Source organism: Acanthochromis polyacanthus, chromosome 4 (assembly GCF_021347895.1).
Source record: "Acanthochromis polyacanthus isolate Apoly-LR-REF ecotype Palm Island chromosome 4, KAUST_Apoly_ChrSc, whole genome shotgun sequence".
Taxonomy (NCBI): Eukaryota; Metazoa; Chordata; class Actinopteri; family Pomacentridae; genus Acanthochromis; species Acanthochromis polyacanthus.
This window is the reverse complement of record NC_067116.1, coordinates 24,198,212-24,217,742: the sequence shown is the minus strand read 5'-3', so window position 1 is coordinate 24,217,742 and position 19,531 is coordinate 24,198,212. Positions and strand designations below refer to the sequence as shown.

At 41.2% G+C, this 19,531-nt stretch overlaps 1 protein-coding gene across 13 annotated transcripts in view; it reads right to left on the bottom strand.

Annotated features, from left to right (window-relative positions):
- The window catches only part of ptprsa (protein tyrosine phosphatase receptor type Sa), a 242,648-nt gene that overhangs the window by 105,625 nt on the left and 117,492 nt on the right, over nucleotides 1–19,531 (bottom strand). For all 13 annotated transcript variants that reach the window (XM_022192822.2, XM_022192824.2, XM_022192826.2 and 10 more), the window contains 2 exons: nucleotides 14,689–14,834; nucleotides 12,252–12,393 (listed from right to left, as the gene is read on the bottom strand). In XM_022192822.2, the coding sequence (XP_022048514.1) occupies nucleotides 12,252–12,393; nucleotides 14,689–14,834 (288 nt within the window). The remainder of the gene's footprint in view (nucleotides 1–12,251; nucleotides 12,394–14,688; nucleotides 14,835–19,531) is intronic.

Below are 19,531 nucleotides of genomic sequence, written 5' to 3'. Positions count from 1 at the left end.
AGACAGGAGATGAGGCTGGGGCCATTAAAGGAAGTGCCTCTCCGTAGAGAAACGTCAACCAGTCAGGTCTGGTTTAGTGGTGGGTGGCACTGAGTCTGTGTGTGTGTGTGTGTGTGTGTGTGTGTGTGTGTGTGTGTGTGTGTGTGTGTGTGTGTGTGTGTGTGTGTGTGTGTGTGTGTGTGTGTGTAAGTGCAGTGGGCACCTTGAAACCTGACGTCTGTTTACCACATAATGTGGGTGACACCGCTCCTGTACAACCCCCTGTATAATGAGAACTTTCATTCTGTTGTTTAATTAAGAGAGTTTAAAGTTGTGGGGAATGCAATGCCAGCCATCTCAGTCTATTACAATTTGATTCTCCAGCGATAGCCTAGAATGTCTAGTTCGATAAAAGAGGGATTTTTTTGGAGCTACATGAGATCCACAATTTCTAAAGTTATTTCATTCAACTTTTTAAAAGCAGCTGGGATTTTGCAGCATAATTTTAGACCATTCCTAACTAATGATGACGCTGATGAGAAACAGTGTTGGGGGTGCCTTGACAGCTTACTGAAGCATAGCATGCTCCATAAGTTTGGCTATAATCTTGGCATCATGACCAGTCCGTGCAAACTAAGTTTTAAATATTATTTAAGCAGCTTCTGTGGTAACACACAATGCTCCCTAAAGTCAGTATTGTCATCCCATCACCATTCTTCAGCACCGCCTGATCAGTAATGACTAGAAAAGAACTGACTTATTAAGAAAAGAATAAAAAGCCAACATGGGTTTTTGTCTCCGTATTGTAGGCTTGCATTTCAAATCCGCTGCTTTTCTCAGATATTTGCAGTGTCGCAGGTTTCATGTCTGAACAGGGCTTGTGTGTATGACAGAATCAACACTTGGTACTCCTGACATGTGAAGCAAAGGCGCCTCTAAGCTGGCCAAGCAACTGAGGGCCAAAGCAACAGCAGACTGAGAGGAGATGAGCTGCTGCACTCTGCCATCACTGCCAAAGCAACTAATCTACCCCAAACAAATACCAAAGCTTCAAAGCGCAGACTGACAATATTGGTGGGAGGTACATGGGTAGGGCTGGGGTCTGAGGTTATATTGTCTTGGTGGGCCATTAGCTTAGTGCCATCAAGGCGCTAATGACAGGTTTGGAGGCACCGCTGCTTTGGTGAGCAGAAAAAAACAATTATGAATATGCAGTGGCCTGAAATGAGCAGAGGACCGGTCAGATGAGTGCTTGGTAATTGCTTGATGTCACTTTGAGACGTGGAGGGGGAAAAAAAGCATGCGGCAGTAATGATCAGAGAGGAAATGGGCCTTCACCAGGGTGGGAACAGTCGGAGTGCTGGATAAATAAGTTACTTAAAAGATGACAAGATGGAGGGGTGTGGGTAAATGCTGATCAGCTTAGCAACAAGAAGGATCATTAGGAGGAAAAGTAGGCTGAAGACCTCAACTATTACTGCATGATCATTTCCTGCTGTAAGGCAAGAGAACCCGGTGAGTGGTCAGGAAAAAGAAAACTGCAACAAAGGAAAAGCAAACAGGACACACACGTGGTGTACTAAATGAAGTTACCCCCTAAGACAATCCAATGACCCCCAAACAGACACCAACATATGATGCTTAAATGATTTTCAGGACAAAGAAAAGACAGAGGTTAAAGCTACACTTGTTGGATGTAGTGGAATAGTCCCCCTCCACTGATATTTTCAAGAAGAACCTCAAAACATCCATGTCGTCATTGACTTTTGCCTGCTAATGCTCTTAGTATTTCAAATGTTTGTTTTTTTAGAAATTGATCTTGCAAGTTGGTGTGCTCTTTTGCCTGTTATAGTAATTTTACATTCATTATTTTGCTATTCTCATTGATTTATACAAGTTTTTGCCTGTCTGTGTATTTTGATTTGATTTGATTTAAGGGCCAAGAAGCACAATCACTTAAAAATATAAACGACTACTATTACAGTAGTGGAATCTGGGCTGGACAACAGGAAACACGCTTTTTATTCATGAAGAAGTCCTGGGTAGCATCTTAAAACCGTCTTGGTCTGCCATTTCCTTCAGACTCCTGATTTCTATTTATCACTCTTATAACTGAACCTTACATCGGTCTAAGAGTTTAAGGTTTTTCAAGATGTGTCTTGCTTATGTACTGTGTCTATCTTTCTTGAGACGTTGCTTTATTCAGTCTTAACTGAGATGCATCCTCCTGTTCTAGAAGAAATACACATGACTGTCATTTCCATTCAACTTTTACCACAAGATGCAGAGACGGGGCACTTGTGCGGCATGCAGTACTTTAAGTCTTATCAACTCTGCCAGTCCTGCAGGGACCGCAGCACGACCTCTGTGTTGTACGACTTCAGTCACCCGGGTTGGTGGCTGATGTATATGCATGAAGCTGGTGGTCCAGGCCATATCCCCTTGCTCTTCTTTATGCATGAGCTGGGCCACTCCAAAAGTCGTCACTCATACAGTTTCCAAAGGGCTGCACCACCTCTTCCCAGCTCTCATTCCCTGCTCAGGTGTGAAGCAAAAGGTCCTGTCCTGGTATAGTTTGGACACTGATTTGACTTCTGCACATTACTATCGATATTGATGCGAGTTTTTAATAGATCTCATGTTTCCATTTAACATTTAAAACAAATAGTTTTCCAAAATCCTATTATAGTTGTTGGTACCGGTATTTTTTCTAATTATTTTCTTTGTTTTGTTGCCTTGTCAGAATAATTAAAACACATTATGGGCAAGAATATTCAATGCCCATCTGCACTGGTCATCCCATTGCATAGTAATGTGAATATTCATACTCATAAAACTTCTCACCTCATGCTGGTTGAGCCAGTGGCGGGAGGAGGACAAATGTCAGCGCACTTTGGAGATATTTAGAGGTAAGCGACAACATCAAAAGTAAAAACTAACTGGAAGCGCTACTCTGCTACACTGTCAAGACATGAAGCAAAAAAAACAAAAAAACAAACAGCTTGTTTAAAATGAGTAAATTACATAAAACATCTATATAAGGTTCCAGTATTCAGCACTACAACTGGCATTTGGACTCGCAGGGTGCCTAGCGTCTTTCCTCAACCTCACGGCACAGTGGGTTGATGGGAATTTTACTCCCAAGTGAGTCATACTAACATTACAGGGAAAGCAGTTTTCACACCTCACCGCAACACCAGCCTAGCTAAAGCAGGTGTGGTTTTAAAAATCATAGCACTTTTATATTACTATAATTATGATTATAACCATTACTAAGTACTAGTATCGATATGTAGTACTGGCAAATACTCCAATGTAGCTGGGTCCTAAAAAACAAGATATGCGTTCATCCCTGTAAGATAGTGTACAAGTGATACTAGTCATATTTGAGATTATATACATTTGGGATGTTTTTTTACTTACAAATTGAAATTGAAATTTTTAGTAACGCAAAAGGCTGCAATTATGGAAGTATATAAATGCAGTGAATTTAACCCAGGGCTTAAACTGTTGTGTCATTGGTGTGACAAATTCATGCGATCACCTTGTGTGACAATCTCATGTGGTAATGCCTCACATTGCAAATCAAACTGCAATCACAATATCCTTCAGAAAAATCGCAATTACTAACGTTCCCCAGATTGTTCAGCCCTAATACACATGGAAGGTGGTTTCACAGGGGGGGGGGGGGGGGGACATAAAATAAATTCCAAATTGCCATTATTGGTTTCTTATTAAGGAACAGATTATGGAAAATGCCTAATACAAGAAGAGAAAATCCACTGCGAGAGGTTCCATCAGTAACACAAGCGTGCTTACAGTTGTAAAAGCATCTCAGAGACACTGATCTTTCAATTTAGTGTTCTGGTCAGCTCATTGCTGTGACAAAGGATCCATTTATCTGAAGTTTCTACCCAGTAATAAAACAATCAGCCAGACGTTAACCCCCAATGTGCTTACCCCTCTTCTTCTCCTTTTTTTACTCTCCATAAGTGTCTTATATTGGTCGTGGCCAGATGTCTAGGGTGGCCAGGGTCGCTCTACTTGAGTAGAAATTATATGAAATAGATGGCAGAAGTTCAGGAGTCGGCCACCCTCGGCCAGAGGCTAGCTCCCTCCACTTATCCCACTCCATCACTACCACCTCTTTTCCTATTCCCTATTTCTCCTTTATTATTCTTGCTACAACTTAGCTTGCATCCTGTTTCTTCCTCCTCCAATCACATCTGATTACTGCACTACGGGTTCAAGGGATCATAGACTCTCATCTAGGTGAATTTCCTCTGAAGGGAACTTTTTTTACACAATCGAAAATTAAAGTGAGAAAGAAAGATGGTGGTAATAATGTGGCAGGCACGGAAGAGCCGATAATGACATATAGGAAAAGGTTGAAAGGTATGTAGTGACATATCTTCCAGTAATGAAAAGGAGGTGCCGCAGTCACTGAAGAACAGCGAAGGGAGTATTTCTGAGGAAACAACACCAACACTTCTTAAGCCCCCAATAAGAGATCAGGGGCATGAGGGGCCATCCACGTGGTCAACATCCACCTATTGATTTGTTGTTTGTGCCAAGTCTGCCCTCTGCTACACACCAATAACAGCTTAAGAATCCCAGCTCAGCAAGGAGTAGCACCTCATAAGCACCATCACAGAACAAAACAAGAGATTTGCTGCACATCTAATTCTCTTGAAAGCGGGGCCAAATAACAACCGCCAAAAGGACAGAGCAAAACTGGTAGTCATTTCGTTGTGAGGAAAAACGAGAAGGGTATAGGGTTTACCATTTGCGAGTTTAAAAAAACTGTTTGCACTGACTTGTTAATAATAGGAGTCACATGTAAAAATGGGTTGACTGTGAGCTGCTAACCTTCGCCACTGGGTGTAGATCTTAACAGCACTAGACAAATATATTATTTACTGCTGGATGCGGTGAGTGCTGCTTGGGAATGAGAATTGACTTGTTTGTCAGGGACAAGCTGGAGATAATGCAGCTGGCAAAAGCAGAAAGAGAGAGTACCTCAGTGGGGACATACGAGGTACGTCAGGGTGTAAGCTCTGGTAAGAGAGTCCTTCCTTGTTTCTTCACATCTTTTGCGACCTCTTTCATCGCATCTTGGCTATTAACTAAGAACTTTAATGTAGAAGGATTACCAGCAGAACTCATCGTTCTCACACGTTCGGAGACCATGCGGAAGAGGGGAAAGGTTGATTCCGAGGCAGTCAGAAAGGAAGAGGAAGAACAGACCGATCTGCTGCTGATACTGCCAAGCGTATTTTTCACTGTCTCATTACCGGACGGCCACTGCCTGCCTGCTGGCTCTTTCTCTTTGTCTCCCTCCGTCTCTGCCGCACACACATACACGCACATAAAAACCTGATTTAAACACACCACAAACCAAACACTCTGCCACTCAGAGACTGTCGACCATACTCGCTCACACTTCAGGAAACTAGCTCTGTGCCTCTCTCACACGCACACACCTGCTCTTGTTTCACTATGTGTTTTATTAATTTTTCATCAGGCTTGCCTGCTGCCCTGGACTCACCTTCTCTTCGAAAATAAACACAATAAAATAAGCATTCAACCCTGCAACACCAACACGGCACTGCATTTGCACTACAAAGAGACAACTCCGAGGGAAAAAAAACTGACCACAAGCAAATCACTGCAAAAAATAAATAAATAAAAGTAACTGTAAAAACAGAAAAACAAGCATCTGCAAGAAATAAGTTTAAGGAAATAGATTTTTTTCCTCCCCATTTTATTAACTATATATTTGTGAGAAAATGTCAAATATAGTTTCAGGAGGTTACAAAAACCCAAGGGGCCGTAAAATAAAGCCAAGGGGAATATTTCACCAACCTAAACGCATGTTTGTGCTGGTGCTTGTTAGATACGTACAGGGAATACTGATGAAATGAATAGCAAGGAGGAGAAATTTTCTCTGTTTTCTCTTTTATCAGTTCTCTTTCCTCAGACTGTCTCTTCTCCTCTGTTGTAGCCTGTGCAGAGGCTTTTACAAAGCCGAAACTATTTTGAAATCAGGTTGCATCACGCACATCAGATGATCAGGAGAATTTCTTTCTTTCTTTCTTTTTTAAATTCTGATTGCAAATATACTAAAAAATGCACAAATACGAACAGTTCACACCCAAATGTAACATCGTCCGAACCTTACTCGGTCTTTCTTTCTTAGCCTCTTCCTCCATCCTTTCTTTTTCGCAGCAATCACAGTCCATAATAATGTGTCTGAATTTGCATGTTTTTTTTGCTTAAAATGTAAGAGTTCATGACTGTATCACCCACAGACACCCTCCACTTCCATCACACACACCCAACCCACTCAAATACAAAGAAATAAGGCTAGTAGAAAGAGAAGGAGTGAGAACAAGTGTGCAAGAGAAAGATACAGCAGAGAGGACACGGCCTCCAGCATAACAGTGGAGAGATTATGTGAGAGGGACAGAAAAGGGTAGACAGAGCACAGAAAGGAAAGGTGAAACTGAGAAATAGCACATTTTAAAGCTTCGTCTGGAGTCAATATTCGGTTCAGAGGTTGACCAGCCTCTGCCTTCTAATTTTCACTCCAGTTTTCCTTCCCTCTTAGCCGCTCACGTTTTTCTCATCTAATCACTGCACCTCTGCCTGATCCCCCCGATGAGAGACGGAGAAGGATAAGTTTGATTGGTTCCACCTGGTTGGGAGTGGCAAAGAAAAAGACCACAGGCTCGTTATAGCAACCATTTCCATAAGCTGTGACCTCTGTGTGAGTGCACCAGAGGTAGGTTTCTGGTGCCGACTAGCTCAAAGAACCCACGGCAGAGCACTTGACTGGCTTCAACATTGAGGTTTAACTTAAGGAACGTGATTATTTCTGTCTGACAATCAGCTCTCCCCTGTTGTCATCTGTTCAAGGGTGCTCCAAACACAGGGACAGACACATCATATTTATGTTTTCAACATAAAAAATTCAAAATCAGACTAAATTTCATCAATCACAGTGCTTTTTTTGTTTTGTTTTTTTTGCTCTTTGGGCTGCCTCAGGGGAGAATCCATTTGCAACAGTTTTCACTGCGCTAAAGACTGCTGCTGACTAAAAGACAAGCACACAAAAAAGGATAACTCCCCATGATCTCCTCACAACAGCATGAGCTGACAGTATCCCAGTGGCAACTTTGCCTTCCTTCTGACACTCTAAAACACTCCCCTGAAAAAAACCCCAGAAAATCCTAAAACTAGAAAGAGAGAAGAAAAAAAAGCTCCCATGACAAAAACCCACAGCAAGCTGCAAGTTGTGTCACATCTCAAGAGTGTGCTTCATACACTTGTCGGTCCCTCTCCAAGGACTCCCAGAGGACTGTGTGCACGTCTTAGTGGAGCCAGATGGCCCCCATCTTAGGTATTCAGTTGCAGCAGTAGACTAACAGCCAAGGTGGTGTCACAGTCAATGCTAAATGCACCCTCTGCTATTGCCACTAAGATACACACAAATAGTGCTAACAGTACAGTATAATAAACAATTATTGAGACAAAGTTTAAAGAGTAACTGCATGTCTTTGTATGAATAAATGCAGGTGGACTTGTTTCGTGCATATATAGAATGTCGTCGTGTGCATATATGTGTACATATTTTTGTAGATGCAAGTCAGTGAATTAGCAGCTGGGTGTGGTTATGTGCATTGTGAATATTTGCTGTACAGCTGCTTATCTTTACCACTGCAGACAAGCATCAAAGTGTGTGTTTGCGTGTGTGTTGTGCTGTTAATTTCTTCTTAAATTCCAAACAGATTTCACGTGCTCTCATTGCAGATGAGCTGTCACTGTGGCAGAAAACGCTTAACACTCTTCTGTGTGCATAGCTACGTCATGAAGAGTGGCTATATACAAACTGTCCTCATAGGAAGGCTCACTTCGCTGTATGTGGACTATTTATACATAGCTACTGTTGTGTGGTGTTACTCTGAGTGAATGCTTCTTTATCTCTAAGTATTCCCATGCAAGTAAGGCCCTTCGTTAAAAGAAAGTGTATCTATACAAGCAGCCGTGCAAGTTTGTTCACATGTACGTTGTTGTATGCGTTTGTTTGTGTGGGTTAACGTGGGTGTTTCCATGCATGCAGCTGTGTATTCTCGCAATATGTGTGCCATGGCTTTCTGGCCAAGTCACCCATCGTGGCGACCCATTTTCTGCCTCTCCAGATCCCAGACCACGTCCCCTCTGTTTACTGCAAATGCGTCCCTTGTGCCTTGTCCCATATCCCGTAATCCTTTGCCCCTGTTCCAAGAACCCGTGTTCAGCTATTGTCCTCCTCACCTGTTCTACACTGCCAATCGTCCGCAACACCTCCTGTTGTCTCCCTTCATCTTTGGCCAACTTTTCTCCATTTTTTCCCCCTATTTTTTCCTCCGATTTGCTCCACTTCCATCCCTCCTTGCATTCTCCCCCTACATTCAAACTCATCCTTTGTCTTTCTACCCATTACATCCTCATTTTTTCCACAACAAACTGATGTCTCTTCTCCAATATTCTCCATAGTTCGCAGTTTATCTTTCAGCCATCTCCCTCCCAATACTGATGGGTTAATGCAGGGGCCCCTGACCTCATTAAAGATGGAAAACAGACAGAATGTACTGCTCCTCTCGCCCTTGTTGCTTATGTTGCACATTCACCCCCATCATCACACTCTCATCCCTCCTTCAGCACTGGGTCTTGCCTGGGCAGGAGAGCTTCTATCTTCCTCTGGGCTCTAGAGGAAACCTCGTTGAGTTGATTCCAATAACTTTTCATTTTCCTTCTGCTCCTGTGGGCTGCCCTGAGTTTGCCCTGTGCTCTTTCACACAGCCACAACTGCATGCACTGACGTACACATGCCCGGGCTTGCAGTTAAAAATTGATGTGCTTGTTCCTTGTTTTCAATCAGTCTCTGAGTCCACTCTTTCTTTGGAAAGGACTTTCCAGATTTGATTTTCACAGCACCTATACAATAGCCATATATAAACTATGAATAACAAAAAAAACGAACTTCTGTGGACAGTCACATTTTGTATTCTGTTCTTCAGGCTGTGTGCTTCAGCACATTCAGTTTGACATAAAAATGAGCTTACGTCAATACAGAAAGAACTATAAGGTTCTTCAAACACACAGAACCCAAAGGTGAGACATTCAAAAGTAAGTGGACAGAAACAAAATCATATTTTTTATAATACTGTGGAAAATTCTTTGCAATGACCCTCATTAGTTTCTGAAGTCTTTGACCCATTGACATTACCAGAGTGATTAAGGTCTTCCAAAACTTTACAGCGGCCACTTTTCATTGTTGCAGAGACTCTCTGCTTATAGTGTGGTCTACAGCTCTTCTTCTGGCCTATTCCACTCTATACTAACATGACACCCACAACTATGGTGTTCAGTACTGTCTGGCTAATTATTCATTCATTTATTTATTTACTTGTTGTTTGTTTGGTTTTCTGTTCTCTTGTGTATGTGTTTGTTTGTTTGTCTCATTGATGGGTAATTATTAGTTGGGAATAACACAACACCTGATATTCTTCAGATGCAATAGCACTGCTTGCTAGTCCCTGTCCCTGTCCGTTCTTTCTCGTCCTGTCCACCCTTTGTTTCCCTTCACGTCACCACTGAGGTGTAGCACTGCCCTCCCTGGCTCTGAACAGGGAAATGTAATAAAGAGTGTCAGCTTAGCTTTCAGGGAGGGCTGGTGATGGTCACACACATGCACTAAATAACAAAATATTTGGCTGCAAGACTAAAATATGCATTAATCTCATAAAGTGTTGACACCCCTTCCATGGAGTTAAACAATGAGAAAAAATACATACACACAAAAAAAAAAAAACAAGTAGAAAACATGTCTATTTGGCCTGAGATCAAGGGTCATGTCCTCAAAGGATCTTATCACTAAAAATCTTTCTAAATGGCACCTTAAGTTCTTAACAAAGAGTTTCTTCTTAAAAATTATTCACAAAACTCCGGAAAGTAGTAAGTTAGGAAGGAATAAAGACAATTCCTGAACTAAGAGAACTGTTGAAAATGCTGCTATGAATGACATCATATTTCATGTTTTTACAAACTGCAACCTGGCCCTTCTGTTCTAGAGGCTTTCCAGAGGGTTGCATCTTGTGCTGAATCCTCAGAGGTTAAGAACATGAAATCTTCTTGACAAGGAAACATGTATGCCTACATCCTGGAGAGCATTCTTGACTTGCTGTGCAGCCATAAAAGATCTTTCCTTTACCTTATAAAAGATTTTCATCCACAAAAATTCAGTCTGCCAAGGCTACCAGGATTTTAGGAAACCAACTAACTTAGTGATTTGATGTGTCCATGGTTTGATTTTAGCTTAAATGTGCAAAGCTCATAGTTTATAGAACAAAAAATGCACAACTGTGCAAATATCGGTTTCTGAATTATACATGCTTGAAAAAAACTAAAGCACTTCATAGAATTGTTGCAGGGAACTAACAATGCAGGATGAAAATTTGATTCCTATTAGGTTCATACTACTTCCTGGATTCACACTTTCAGGAAATAGCAGATGTTATCTGGTAAATGGAGCGCCTCAGCTAAACAGTCATTGTGTGCCAATCAGTACCAGATATTATATCCTATTGTCCAAACAACATTGGGTGGTAGATGCCAATACTTTTTTTAAATGAGTACAATGAATGAATATACATGAATATACATATAATCATTAAACACCAGATTTCAAAATGAAAGTTTTGAAGGGCAACTACAAAAATAGTTGGTTTATTCTAATGTAAACAAATATCTGAAAAGCTTCCGATTTGATAACCGAAAATCCATCCAATGTTAGCCACTGTTCCTTGAGAAATGTCTCCAACAATTCAAGCATTGTCAAAGACATTTGCAAATAGTTATTTTCTCTTGTCTGCCGAAAAAATTAATCGAATAGCCACTGCAGCTCCACACCTGAGGCCCTGACACCCCCATAGCACCCAGTCAAATGCATCTGGGCTTGTTTCTAACAATAACTAACCCAGGATGCTGGGCCAGACTTCCAATCTCTGGTCCAACACCTCCACCACACACACACGCAGACACACACACACACACACTCTCCCCAACCCTGTGCTTGTGGATCTGACAGCCAGGAAGGCCTAGCTTGTGTGCTGCCAGCCAGCCACCCAGCAATAGCTCGGCTTCATCCAGCCCTGGAAACATGGCAGATGGCAGCAGGAGAGAATGGAAGAGAACAGAAAAGACACTGTGTGTGTCTATGTACATGAGGCAGACAGAGACAGGTAGAACGAGGGAGAAGAAAGCGGGCGTGTGTGACCACATGCTTGCTTGCTTATGATACTGTCCTCAATGACCTCTAAACTAGAGCAAAACAAATGCTGGAATATCTTAGCTGAAAGCAAAGTAGCACTTTAAGCACTCATTAAAATTCTGCTTTTGGTGATTTCGTCTACACAGTTCACAACAGGTTGTTATTTTACGCCTTTTCCTCCGTGTGTGTGTGTGCGTTCGTCTTTTGGCCACTGTGACCCGGCTGTTTTCGGATGACCAATCAATCCATTTCATTCAGGGACCTTATGTGTTTTCAAATAGAGGTTCAGCTCTTCCATGAATGACCGTTGATTAGCGCCATCCCACTGATGCATCCTTCATCAACAGCCTTCACACTGTCCATCTGTAAGCGATTTTGAGTCTATTTTAGGCTATGGTGAGCACCTGATAAATTTGAACATCTCATTTAACTCCGTTTCTACTCAGCAAGTGAACATTTTTACATCTATAATGTAACCTCTTGGCAGACACCCTTTGCGTGCTCCTATTATGGCCAAATCAAGAAAATTATGCATATTTTAAATGAAAGTCTTGTATGAACATTTGATGAAACGAATAATAATCATGTAAGATAAAATTCTAAATAATTGCATGGTCCCTGTTAAAAGTAAAGCAAAAACAGTAAATTTTGAAACACATTCTGAGAGATTTTCTTTTATGTGAAGAAGGAAATAAAGCAAATGTAACAAATCTTAAACCACCAAGATAGCCAGATTCTACAGACGAAGTCAAAATGGCTTTCCACAGAAGAGTGAAGCACTACCTCCAATTCAAAGCAAAAAAGGCTTCGAAGTGCAGCCCTCGCTCGCTGCCAAGTGCAGTGCATAACCTCCAAGGCAAAATGTCATCATAAAAAACCTGTGGAGCTCATGGATGTCCACTTTAATGATTTATTTTGTAGTTACTCCCCTGCACGCTAGTCATAATGCAAGATTCACCTCGGATGATGGACAGCTTGGCATTGACGGTAATCTCGCCCTCGGTGTTCTCAGCCACGCATTCGTAGATGTTCTCGTCACGTGGTGCTCGGAGAGGCTGAATTCTGAGTACGGCACCGGCGCCCTCGTCAAACTCAATGGTCTGTGGTGAAACATGAGAAACAGAGTTGGATTAGACATGTGGGATTTCAGCTAAAATACGACCAGTTTTTTACTTTAATGCAGCCCAGCGAAGGCAAGATTGGAGCACTTAAGTCAAACATTTCTTATGGAGATACAAAGACAAGTGTGTTATCATGTTAACATATAAGATGAGATAATATCAGTTCTGAGAAGATACTTTAGTTGAAAAGGCACCATGTTTAGATTTGTTTACAACCTATAGAAGGCTTAATAAATACAGTTATAAAAACACATTTTCTGACCACAGATTGTGTGTGTTTTGTGTTTGTATCTGTTGTTTCTATCTATAATTATGCCCTTTGTTCTCTGTGAAGCCTTTGGTTTTGATCCCTGTTGAAAGAGTCTCATAAAAACAAAATTGTACTTCAATCAGAGTTTAACGTGATGAGAATGCAGAGGGGAAGAAAGCTATAGTTACAATAAAAAGTCTATTCCACAAAGACGATTTCTTCCGAGAGGAGCTACGCAAAAATTAGCACTCTTCATGTCTGAATGACCGAAAATGTAATATTAGTGGCCGACAGTGGGAGAGTTTTAACATGGTAATCACACAAACTGGCCTCAGTCAGCATCTGAAAGCCACATTTGAGCTCCTTGAATACCAAAACATCAACAGTCATGCAACCTGCAATAAAAAAAAAAAACGAACCTTGTGAAAAGACTGAATGGTGACAGTCTGAACAAACTACCTTTTGCTTAGTTTCAATTTTGGATGGTTGAAGTGTCAGAGAGGATGGTTAGCGTGTCAGTCTCATAGCAGACCTATTGTTCTAATATCAGTCATTCCTCAGAGAAGCTTACACCATCTCAACAAAGGACTCTCTGCTGCGATCTCTGAGCAAAGCATGACTTTGAGATACTAGTACAAGTCTTCAGCAGCCCCGCTGCTCCACTGCTGCACATCTCAGGGCTGAGCTGCTAATTAGGCTAAAAACACTGCAGAGCATGGCATCATGATCGATATCAAAGCAGCTGTCTAGAGGGTAGAACAGAAAAAAAATCCTAACTACTTCAAAACCCCTTTACAATTTTTTTTTTATTTCATGCTAAACGGAGGAAGAGAAGCGTCCGTTCTGGCGGGCTCCTTCACGCCCTTGGCTTTGTTTCCCACTTAGCATGCAGAAGAAGAGAACGTACAAACAGAACTTGTCTTTTTATTATGTCCTCCATGGAGATGCTGATCTCCCCCTGTTGATGTTGTTGTCATTTTTTGCTTTTTACCCACCCCTCCTCCCCTATGGTTATCTTCATGCTGCAGTGTGTGTGTGTGCATCTCTATGCACTGTGACTGCCGTCACCGTTAACGAAAGCAACTTTTTAATTAAGAGACACTGAGCATCAATCAAGACTTTTAGAGATGCCATCTGGGATGCCTGCCGAGAAGTGAACAACAAACATAATGAATAACGCACAGACACATTCGCACAGACAGGGCTGTATGTAGGGAAAAAAAAAACAGCAACTGGAAAAATGTCACAGCAGAGTCACTCAAGTGCAAAAAGGATGGAGCTGGGGGGGGGGATAAAAAGGCTCTCGAATTCATTACTGGACACACCGTATATTGCTCATAGGTTAGAGCAGCCAGTCAATGACAAGGCAGGCAGTCTGAACAATTTGTGGGGAAAAAAAGCATCAAAAATGCTCTTGTTGATAAGGCGATGTGGGAAAACAGCTGTGCTTTCAATGGTCTGTAGAGCTGAATGTGTTTTTGTCACATCAGCAAATATGACAATGCATGAAAATAAAAAAATAAAATGTCTCGAGTCATTTGCTGTTTATCAGTAGCAGGGATCAAGTTGTGTTTCAAATTAACATGTTATGCAACACGCAAATGTCAAAGCACGAGTATTAGTATAGATTTGCATTAGAAAAAAACATAATCAAGTGTATAATGACTTAGCCCACTTGAATGATGTGTCTTCATATATTTAACATGCATGTGAAAATATATGGTCACATAAAGTAAATATAACAATGGTAAATAAACAGAAAGTTGAAAACCAGAGTTCATGAGGATGAGCCGGGTGTGAACTTCCCAAGACAGCTTAGATATGATTGTTTTGTATGCCCCATGAGCATCATTTCAAAAGACTTTCTGCAAGACCACAAAGTTCAGGACAGCAACTGCATGAGGATTTAATGCAAACATGATATACAGCTTCTGAGCATGAGGCCATTGTGGTATATATATTGCTGACCATAAGGTTGCCCCTCTCTCACCTGTAGAGTGCAGTAATGAGGAGCACTGACTCACCTCTATACGCTGGGAGTTGACCTTCTTCCCTTTCTTGTTCCAACTAACCCTCGGCTTGGGGTCACCCGTTGCCTGGCAGACAAAGGAAACCACTCCCCCTGAGACGCCAATCTGGTCGACGGGAACTTTTGTGAACCGTGGTGGTGCTGAGGAAGGAGAAAGATAAAGAGAGGTAGAACGAGAGAGATATATTAGACATAAGACAAATGTTGCACCACAGGAGCTAACTCAGTTCCTTTAAATGCATTTCTTAAAGCACAGATTTCCAAATGTGCATATGCATACACCTACACATAGACACGTAACTCCATAATGTCACCCATGTGCAGACTCTTACTTTATCTCATTCTCACTTCGCATCACACAGCTATGTCTGCTTCTCCTAGAAGTGTGTGCAGGTCATGGAATTTTGAGGAAATTTTGAGCTGAATATTCGTAGTTTAAAGATGTTGCTCCATAGCAAAATATACTTCAGCTTAGCATACTGCCAGTGCAGTGGCAACACCCTCTGAAACAGATAAAACTTGTGTAAACCAGTGATAAACGTGCTCGCCACACAGTGGATAAACCGTGTTAGTAACCATGTAGTCAAATCTGAATGTTAAAAAATCTACAAGTAGACACAAAATTTTACATAAAGGTATATGTCAATGGACAATGCTAAAACCACACCCAGTCGCAGCAAAGATGCAGCCTCTCACAAGGGGCCAAAAGCACCAAAAACCTGAGAAATAGATGCCCCACACGCAGCTTTATGAAAATTTACAACCGTTAATGTTTGAGCTGCAGAATTCAAAATGGAGTCAGAGGACACTTCCTGAGAATTACAGAATACCTAGGGAGTACTGTGAAACCACAGTTAAAACTACTGGCCAATGATAATGGAAGCTTGGGCAATTCTAACATTGCATGCTGATGTAAAAACATAATAATAACAATCAAACACATGTGGTGGGCGGTGGGTTCTCCCACCTGATTGCAAGTGAACACACCTACCATCACCCTGGAGTGTAACCACTTTGATTGCACATGCGAAAAATCTGCCTTTCATTGGTCACACCAGTACGCCTGACATTTAGCAGGTCTATCTCTAAAGTGTTATTTTTTTTCCCTCAACCACATTCTGTGTTGCGTTTACTGACGAAGATTCCTGTGCAGCTCTGAGCTCCCGCTGTTTGCTTCATTACACAGTACTGCTGCGCTTTATTCACAGGTGCTTCGGCAGTTTGTGGCTCATACGACTGAGTCACCACAGTTCTGGGTTCTATTTTAGCTTTGTGATGTTTTCTGTTCAAGTCGAGTACTGCATATGTTAATGACAATTGCTCATGCTGGCTTAGCTGAATCTTTTTCTTTTTTTCTTCCTATTTGCTTCATTAGAAACGACAGTGAGTTACAAAGAGAGTTGTTGCTGTTGAAATGTTCTTTACACACTTCATTGGCATTATTAGATACTTGTAATGTAGCTTACTTGTATTTGCTGTGCTTTGGTTGTATCCTCTAGTATTCTCACCACATCATCAAACATGCTAGTTGCTAACACTGTTGATGCTGATACCAGGTTAGGTAAAAATCAGGTGGGGCATTTAGGCGTTCGGTTGGGGAGGGGTCAGCAGATTGTTTAATTTAAGCAGGGTAGGCCAGTAATGGTGAGTAAGTACATAAAGCAAAAAGATAGCGCCCCCAATGCTATCGCTGTAAAAAGCTACTGTGAAACAGTGACATCTACTACAGCCAGCAGATTGCTAGCTATGCCTCTATTTAAAAAAAATCATCCTACCTGTGTGGCAGGATTTGGAGAACAGTCCTTATATTTAAATTTCTTAAGAATGCTTGAACAAAAGAGAGGTGGAATGACTTTGTGAAGAGCCATGCTGACAGTGGGTTGTAGGATCACCACCAACACTCATCACTGCATTGACTACTGTACACTAGGACATTATACTTCCATCTGAGACAACTAGGATACCTGGTTAATCCACTGTACCGTAACACTGACTTTTAAAAGAAAAGCCAGGAAAGGGGAGTTTGGTTTTAATCTGACATTGTCTTCAAGTGTTTAAAAGTCATTTTCCTGCTTGATGGAGTGCAGAACTGACAAAGTCGCAATCAGTAGTTCAATTCTCGCTTGGATCACACATACTAAAAATTTATGCGCCCATAGAGCTGAGACCCTTTGGTTTAAACTGCCCATCAAAAGGAAGTAACTCTGGTGCTTTTGGAGCTGGAATTTTTTCGCTCATGCTTGGGTTGCAGGAGGTTTAAGACAACAAGCCTGATAGAAAGAGAGAAAGAGAGAAAACAGAGTCTCCCGGGGAACTCGTTAAATCTGAATCATACAGATATGTGGGGATGATCAAACGGCCAGCGCATAACGTCAAATTAATAATTAAGGGACCATGGGCCGACACCAGTCTCCAGGCACTGCTAAACACATATGAAGGAGAGTTCCTGCATTCATTATCGGGTAAAGAGAGATAGGGAGTGGGAGAATGAGGAAAAGAGAAATAGTGTGAGACAAGGGAAAGGAAAAGAAGAAGGGTGAACGCACTGCCTGAGGAAAGCAGAGGCACCGCATGCAAAGTTCATCCAGCTCCCCTAAATAACAACCCAAATGTATCTGATGCAAATATTTCAATAAGATACACAAACTAACTTAACTCCTTTTTGATGACTGATTAATCTCGATTTTTGTTTCCCTAGCAGAAAGTACTGGTTCTGCAGTCACATACATCATAACAAGCGCTACAATGTATTTCATCATTATGAGTGTGCCAGCGTAGGAAACACTTAACCTTCATTTTACAAGCAGAAACATCTGCAGATGCGAGATTGTTGCTGAAAGGAAGCATATGAGCTCATGCTATCCATGGTTAAATGATGTTTTTAAAAAAATTCTTTCGGCTAAGCACTATTGCTGCTACAGTGTTATATTTCTTTTTTTAATACTAACAGTCAGCAGCCAGAGCTGCCAACTTGTAGATGAGCCGTTACTCTTATCTTCCTTTGATTTTTGTCTGCTGTACCACACTTTGTTCTTTGGTAACTTGGTGCATACACAGCTCAAAGAGTAGAGCATAACACCAACTACTAGGCCAGTGGCAGCTGTGTGATTCCCATTATGTGCAACCATGCTAAGATGTGTACATGGTATTATAACACTTTTTCAGACTTAAAGTGTTAGCTTCATGGTGTATGTGGATAAAATTGTCACATATGATGAAAACATCCCCTGGCGGGTTCTGAGAGTTGGACTTTGACAGACACCACACTGGGCTGAAATAAATCAGCCAAAGGGCAGGGATGAAACGTCGGCTTTTATAAGAAGTATTAAAGGGTTGTGTTGCTGCCTGACAATCATTTTAATGTTGGAAATATTGATTCTTAGTCTTCTGATGGTCAAATGAAAGTGTATTGATTGTTGCATCCTTCAAAAATATTTCTCAGCTCTCTTAAATCTCACTCTGCATCTGTTAGAACAACGTCTGGTGAAGTCTCTCACTCATTGGAAAGATTTTCAAGAATGTATAATGTCTTTGAAAGATTTCTGCAACCTCTCAGACCTGTGTTTATATCTCCACAGTGCAAGATCTCCTTCTAATAACTGCTACTATAATATATCCAAAAGCTTGGAAAGCCTGAATTTTGGATTTTATTAATTGTAAATTAAGGTCCCAGCAGCTTCAAATCTTCAATTACATTGTATAATACATATATTTTAGATAGCTAAACAAATATCTGTTTCTATAAGGGAAAAAAAAGGATAATGATAATATGTAGTGCCTTTAGGTGGAGAGGCTGCTTTTATCGTGTTTACGTGCACCTACAGCAAACAATTCCATTTTACAGAGTGGTTCATTCTGAGTACAACACACAAGTGCACTATTTCCAAATTTAAACATCAATAATTTGAATTCTCCAAACAAATCCTCTTGTGGAAAAGGAAACTGCTAACGAGTTGTTCTGCAACAGATGCAACTAATCAAAATCAAAGCATGAAGGATGAGCAAATAAAAAAAAAAACATCTAGTAGAAAAGCTGAAAATAAAGCTGAAGTTACTTTGCGCTATGTTTCCCATGGATATAATGGCATATCCACAAACATATAAAGGTTGCAGTGTGATATAAGCATCTTAGCTTTTCTCTGTCTGCAAGCAGCAGGCCTACTTTATTTGTCTGGTGCATACAATGATCCCTTTTGGCATTTTACACTTACAATTTCCATTATGAAACGACACAACACAGCTTTACACAACTCCGCTCCTCTGCATTTGACCTCCCCTTACAATGTGCCCTCTGTTGAGACAGAAGAGGGATTTACACAGATCAGGCCTGTGGCAGTGGTTCTGCTGAAGGCCAGCATTCTTTGATTAGTTTTCCCCTGGACCATTTGACATTTCCACCCAGCCGCCTTCTCCCTCTCGCTTGCTTCATAGGATGAGAGAGATGTACAATAAATGTGACTGCCTGCATGTCGGTCTGAATTTAACTCCTGACAGATTTAAGATTTCCTTGAACTGTACACAGTTTTCAATACTACCTGAGGAAGGTTTGAATAAAGGAAGGCGACAGGGAGCTGGGAGGAAAAATAGATGAAACGAAAATGAATGACACAGTGGTGAATGATATGATGACATGAGCAGGGGGAGGCAGAGGGGTCAGTGGTAAAGAGGAGAGTAGAGAAGGTGACAAGAGGTTCAGAGAATAGAGGAGATGATGTGAAGAGAGAGTGGAGGACAAAAAGTCCTGAATATATTTTTTTAAAGTTCTTGTAACTTTTCCTACTCTTTTTTTTTTCCCCTGTTTGCACTTTAAAATGCCCTGCAACCACACATACAGCAGG